General features: G+C 41.9%; 1 protein-coding gene across 1 annotated transcript; it reads left to right on the forward strand.

The window, feature by feature from the left end:
* Positions 1-1,143: 1,143 nt before the first annotated feature.
* On the forward strand, positions 1,144-2,360 carry LOC109757770 (probable transcriptional regulator RABBIT EARS). Its single transcript, XM_020316597.3, has one exon. The coding sequence runs from the start codon at positions 1,144-1,146 to the stop codon at positions 1,996-1,998; it is 855 nt and encodes a 284-aa protein (XP_020172186.1). The 3' UTR covers positions 1,999-2,360.
* Positions 2,361-6,485: the final 4,125 nt, after the last annotated feature.

Raw genomic sequence — 6,485 nt, forward strand, 5'->3', positions numbered from 1 at the left:
GGGCGCGTGCACAAATACTTCTCGATGACTGTCATCGATAGCGTCAAGCCGATTCTGGTAGGAGAGCGGTGACAACGGCGTGTCAGTGGCTCGTTCTGGCGGCAACAGTGGTCGTTCAGTGGTCTTGAAATCTCGATATAATTTTTGTTATGTTTGTGATTTTGTACTTTGGGTGAACTTTTATAATATATCTGATGCTTTTCACAAATAAAAAAATGTGCAAGAGAGCATATCACCATTACCGGTCTGGATCAACCTCAAGTAAGATGGAGCCTAAACTGCGGATCGGAAGTATTTTTCGTGTGTGCTCTATACGGGATAGACACAAAAAAACAGTTCTAATTCAAGCAGGCCTTATGGGAGAGCCAGTCAAAACAATACCACCTCCGATCCATAGTAAGTGTCGCAGTTTTGAACCAACCGCAGTTCAAAACAACGACACTTATTTTGCATCGAAGGGCGTACTTGTTTAGAGGGGGAAATAAAACTTTTTCATATAAAAGACCGATTGATGTGCTCGTCAAAACTAGATCAAGTGCACTGCAGACCCTGGAATAATGTGGTCGAATCTTGGAAGGGTCAATCGATTGTGTCAATGTTTAGTCGTCACTAGCAAGCCGGTTGGCATTAGACTGTCAGTATTCCTGTATCTGCGATCATGTTTATAATAAACTGGGTCCGAGCACCTCGGATGCCTTTTCATATTCATGACATGTTGATCAAGCGGGAGTTTATGATCTTCTCATTCGGAAGGAGCAAATAATGACAAGAATCACATGTCAAGCTGGGCAATCAATCCAGATTCGACGGGGACACCCTACCACCTGGATCACCTCACCTGGATAGATAGTCATTAGCTAGATTGCACAGTGACCAGTTAAGATCAAGTATTCTAGAAACTTTGCCCACAAGGAACAAATACTACTAAGCCCAGGCTTAATAAAATGTCCCTCTTCCTCTCGAAATTTTGTCCAGTAAAACAATCACTATACTCCAACTCAACCTAGCTAGTTGACAGAAAATAACACTGTAGGTGCCCAATTATCTATCAATTTCTGAATTGAAATCAGACAAGCAAACAACAGTAGCCAGCTTAAACTGCACACTATCTTGTACTGGCCGGTACTCCTTAAGTTGTTATCAATGCAAGCTAGTCATACAGACGTGCTCATCTCCCTTTCTTCATCTTCCCAGCTCACTGCTCTCTCCTCTCCAACTCCAATCATCCAAGCTCGCAAGCTACGAGGGGAGGCTCTCACCTGCGCAGATCTGGATAGCAAAACCGGGAAGCAATCAATGGAGCAACTAGCCAAGTGCAGGGGCATCCCAGCTTGGGCGGCGGCGTACGCCAGCGATCCGTCCTCGTCCTCATGGGAGGAGCGGGCCTTCGCACGCGATGCCGCGGCCGACCTGCTGGTGTGGCCGCCGCGCTCCTACTCCTGCACCTTCTGCCAACGCGAGTTCCGCTCGGCCCAGGCGCTCGGCGGCCACATGAATGTGCACCGCCGAGACAGGGCACGTCTCCGTCATGGCGACGACGACCAAGCCCAACAAGAACAAGCTGATGAACCGCACGAGGACGACTCTACCAGTGCGATGTACAAGCAGCTAGAGCTATTCCGTAACCCTAGTACCACCACTCCTTCTTCCCACCTATCAACCATCAACAAGGAGAGGAATAACAACAAGGTCGCCGTCTCCATAGCAGTGAGAGATCAAGAAGCTGCAGATCACCAGTACGATAACAGACAGGATTTGGAATTGTCGGGGAGGAGGCGTGTAAATCAGGCGCCGGTGGCCCTTGCCTCGCCATATGAACAAGGGGCCTTCCTTGATCATTCCAAGGTAATTATGAAAACAATCTCAAACCCTAGTAGTTCTAGTCTTAATCCCCATGTGGATCAAGGAGAAGTAGATCTGTACCTCAAGAAACAAGGACTGGTAGATCTAGAGCTTAGGCTTGGGGCTAATCCAAATGTTGCATCACACGCAACTTAGTTTCTCGAATGCAAAAATTGAAATCGATGGATTCTTTTCCACTCGTGTGCTTGATGCAACTTTGTTTCTAGCTCCTCGTTAAATTTGCTTCCGTTTCCTTTCGCAAAATAAAAATAAAAAAATTGCTTCCCACTCTTTATAATTGCTTTGTTCATTGTTTCTCTTCGATAAATTCTTCGTTGTTGGCCAAAGGATCGTTTTACATGATGATGTATATATCTCCTTCGTTTCAGCTGTTGAAATGTATATGTGCTAGAGTTGTATAAGAAATTGTATACATGTAGTTGTTTGTTCTGAAGTCTTGTGTCATGTTGAATTGTAATTTTCACGTAATTAGTTTACAGATCAATATTAGTTTTCTAAATTGTTAGCATTTAGTGATCAGTGGCAGAAAATTTGTAAGTGATTACCATTTTTCTTTATCTTTACTTCATGTCTTCAAGCTAAACAAAACCTCTAACTTTTGGGTATATATGAGTGAACAAATTAGAACTTGTACATCATCAAGAAAAGAGGCGGCAACATCGAATTAATCCGTTTGTTTACAGACAAATTTTCGCTTATCCAAGACCACAAAGTACACACTACTAGTGAACATGACAAACCGCCGAACTGATCATCTGCTCTTGCCTTATGCTCGATTGTGGCAGCAACTCTTATGGTCATGCAACCTAATAATGTGTATATATACCGTGTCAAGAACTCAAGTTCATCTAAAACTGCTATATTAACTAACTTGAGTACTTGTATGTTCCTTTTTGTGAGGTATTCTGCACTGTTAAACAATTATTGTGCAAACATTTTTTATGTGATAGAAATCACTATCATAAATAAGTAATACAAACGTAATGAAATCAATTCATGTTATATATTGCATTGACTATTTGTCATCAAATTATTTTTATAGCCAATTAAAATAGGTAATACAAAAGAAACAAAGAGGGTACTTCGTTAGAAAAATAGTGGCTGCACTTTGAGTATATGGAAGTTTCTTCATGAATTAATTAATCTTTTTACATAACAAACATTTCCAAAATAAATAGAGGTACCCACGCTAGCTGCGACAATTGGTTGCAATATATTCCCATGAGATTTAGTTATATGGAACATGAATATTGAGATTGATAATATGAGAAATGAAACTTAAAATACATAATTTTTATCATATTTGATTATTGTATATGTGTAAAATATTTATTGAGAAATATTAAAATACATATGATCTATTGTATTTAAACATTGTATGGAAGTAGAATATTTATAGAATTTAGATAGCACAATGGAACGGAAGCAGCCGAGTTAGCATTTTCCCATATGTGCTGATAGGCCTTTTCCATGCATAGTTGTATGTTGTGGTGGCATGTCGAGAGAAATATGTTAGTGTGGATCAGCTATTTAGTTATACAACATGAAAGTTTCTTCACGAATTGATCTATGTACCCAAAAAAATCCCAAAATAAATACTTGAGCACTAATATTTTGTGTGTGTGTGTGTGAGAGAGAGAGAGAGAGAGAGAGAGATGGGGGGGGGGGGGGGGGGGTAATACTTCCTACAGTACACAAGTAAGTGATACTAGCTACTATTCGAGTAGGGTGTTTTGGTGCCCAGGTTCATCTGCACCCGGTTAGAAAAAAATTCGTAAAAAATTCCAAATAAAATTTGTGTGGTAGAAAATTTAATGCGTGAGGCCCGCTCCAAATTTCAAGTCATTTGGACATATGAGCAGCTCTCAGCAAAAAAGACAAATCAGGCCAAAATAGTACATGAACAGTAAATATTTTTACAGACCCCCAATTTGTCTTTTTTGTCGAGAGCTGCTCATATGTCCAAATAACTTGAAATTTGGAGCGGGCCTCACGCATCAAATTGTCTACCATAAAAATTTTATTTGGATTTTTTTGAAGTTTTCTAGTATTTGTTTTGATTTTTTTCGTCGGTGCGGGTGCAGAAGAGCTCAGGTGCAAAAATGGATTTTCGCTACTATTCAAGATATAAACATAGTTTTTAGGAAGTAACTTTGATCAATAATTTCTTCTATACCACATGCATAAAAGAGAAATTGATGTTCGAGAAAATAGAATTTTATAGATATTACTTGAAGTACACAATATGTGGATTAGTAGGTATCTAAATCCGCGGTAATATATATATATATATATATATATATATATATATATATATATATATATATATATATTACCAGTGCAAGCAAAGATATGTCTAACATATTATTATTATTATTATTCGAAGTGAGTAGATACATAGAGAGACAAGACGGACACCAATGCTGCCATTGCTTTGTCATTAGTAATGGATTGATGGAGAGGTGCTGAATACGAAAAGGTCACAAGCGGCCATAGGTACGACTGTCCGATGCATGATACGCCACTGACACATTCCAGCACATGCATGCATACAGACGTCAATAAGCAACACATGGATGGAATAATTCAACTCAGAACACTGTCCGTCGATCAGTGCATGTGCTTGCACCCGGGGGCCACTCTGCTTCATTTGGGCATATATGCGTGCGTGCAGCTCCATCCTGATTCTTCGTCATGACCGGCATTATAGTCAATATGGACACTAATGACATATTGTACATGTGGTGCGCCATTACTAAATACTAATGGCGCACCATCCTACTGTGCGCCATTAGCAGTTTAAAAAAATTAATTTTTTTTGAAACATAATTACTAATGGCGCACCGTGGGATGGTGCGTCATTACTAGTTGCGCCATTAGTAGTTTTGAAAAAAATAATTTTTTTTACTAATGGCACACTGTGGGAGTGGTGCGCCATTACTAGTTGAACTAGTAATGGCGCACCATCCCACGGTGCCCCATTAGTAATTTGGCTCAAACAGAATGCCCTCCCGGACCGCCTTTTCAGTTTAAAAAAATAAAAGAAAATGATAGAAATGTCAAAAAAATAAAAGAAAATAAGATTCCCATGTGATATGTGGTCTAGTTGTTAGCAAAATTTACAAACATGAATTTTCGACTTTTTTGCAAAATCTCTCGAGAATTTGTAAAAATGGGCATAACTTTTGCATACGAACTCGGATGAAAAAGTTTTTTAATAAAAAACATCTACTCAAAAAGTTACATCCGAATTTAACTGGGGACCCGTTAAACATTTTCAAAATCCTCAAAAACCTAACAGAAAAAAAGATACGGGGCTTTTAAGATCTGGAGAGGCAAAAAAATTTAAAAAATTCAAACTTACTAATGGCGCACCTGCCCATGGTGCGCCATTACTATCTTCCTGCCTTCAAAATTCAAAATAAATAAAAAATAAATTTTTTTTACTAATGGCGCACCTGCCCATGGTACGCCATTAGTATCTTCCCGCCTTCAAAATTCAAAAAAATAAAAAAAATAAAAAAAATTAGTAATGGCGCACCTGCCCACGGTGCGCCATTACTATGCCGTATATATGGCTGGGCGTGTCCTCTCCTCCTTACTTCTTCATTCTTCTCCTCCACTCCACCTCTCCCCCACTCCATCTCCTCCTCTCCTCCACTCCATCTTCCCTTCTCTCCTCCACCATACTACCCTCCTCCTCTCCGGCGACCTCCTCCTCCCTCCCCTCCTCCCCCCTCCCCTCACGGTTTCTCCTCCCTCCTCTCCGGTGAGCTCCTCCTCCCTCATCTCCGGTGAGCTCCTCCTCCCTCCTCTCCTCCCATCCCCTCATGGTTTCTCCTTCCTCCTCTTCGATGCTCCGGTGAACTCCTCTCCGGCGACCTCCTCCTCCTCTCCGGCGATGTAGGCGAGCGCCTCTCCGGTCACCTCCTCCTCCTCCTCTCCGGCGAACTCCTTTCCGGCAAAAGAACACGGCAAAAGAACGTACAAGATCCAAAAACGGAAACAAAATTTGAAATAATATCGTGCAAAAAAAAGAGCAAAAAATGGCAAAAAAATCGCGATCCAGATCCAAATTCAAAATTCAAAAATAGCAATGGCGCACGGTGGGGGTTAGACGGTGCGCCACTACTATTTTCCCGCCTTCAAAATTCAAAAATACTAATGGCGCACCGTGGCCTATACTAATGGCGCACCGTGGCCTATACTAATGGCGCACCAGTGGCCTATACTAATGGCGCACCGTGGCCTATACTAATGGCGCACCAGTGGTGCGCCATTAGTAAAAAATACTAGTGGCGTGGTACTAGTGGCGCACCAGTAGTGCGCCATTAGTAGGCAAAACTGGTGCGCCACTAGTAAGCCTTTTCCTAGTAGTGTTAGAGCATCTCCAGCCGGCCCCCCTCCCCCAGCACTTTTTTAGCGCCGGTTGTAAAAAAAACGTCCCAGCTATGCACCCAGGACTTCGTTTTTCGCCGGATTTAGCGAATGTTACGGCCGGCGCGCCCACCCCACACCCAGCTCCCTGCGGGGCAGCTGGGAACGCCGGCGCTCGCCTTTTGCATGCACAGGCCCACCTGCAGCCCCTCTCTCTCCCCTCTCCCCTCTCTCCTCTCCTTTCT

This window comes from Aegilops tauschii, chromosome 4 (genome assembly GCF_002575655.3).
Source record: "Aegilops tauschii subsp. strangulata cultivar AL8/78 chromosome 4, Aet v6.0, whole genome shotgun sequence".
NCBI classification, from domain to species: domain Eukaryota; kingdom Viridiplantae; phylum Streptophyta; class Magnoliopsida; order Poales; family Poaceae; genus Aegilops; species Aegilops tauschii.

Bases quoted from the DNA above. Each gene is read 5' to 3' on its own strand.
- LOC109757770 (XM_020316597.3), top strand. From the start codon at position 1,144: ATGCAAGCTAGTCATACAGACGTGCTCATCTCCCTTTCTTCATCTTCC.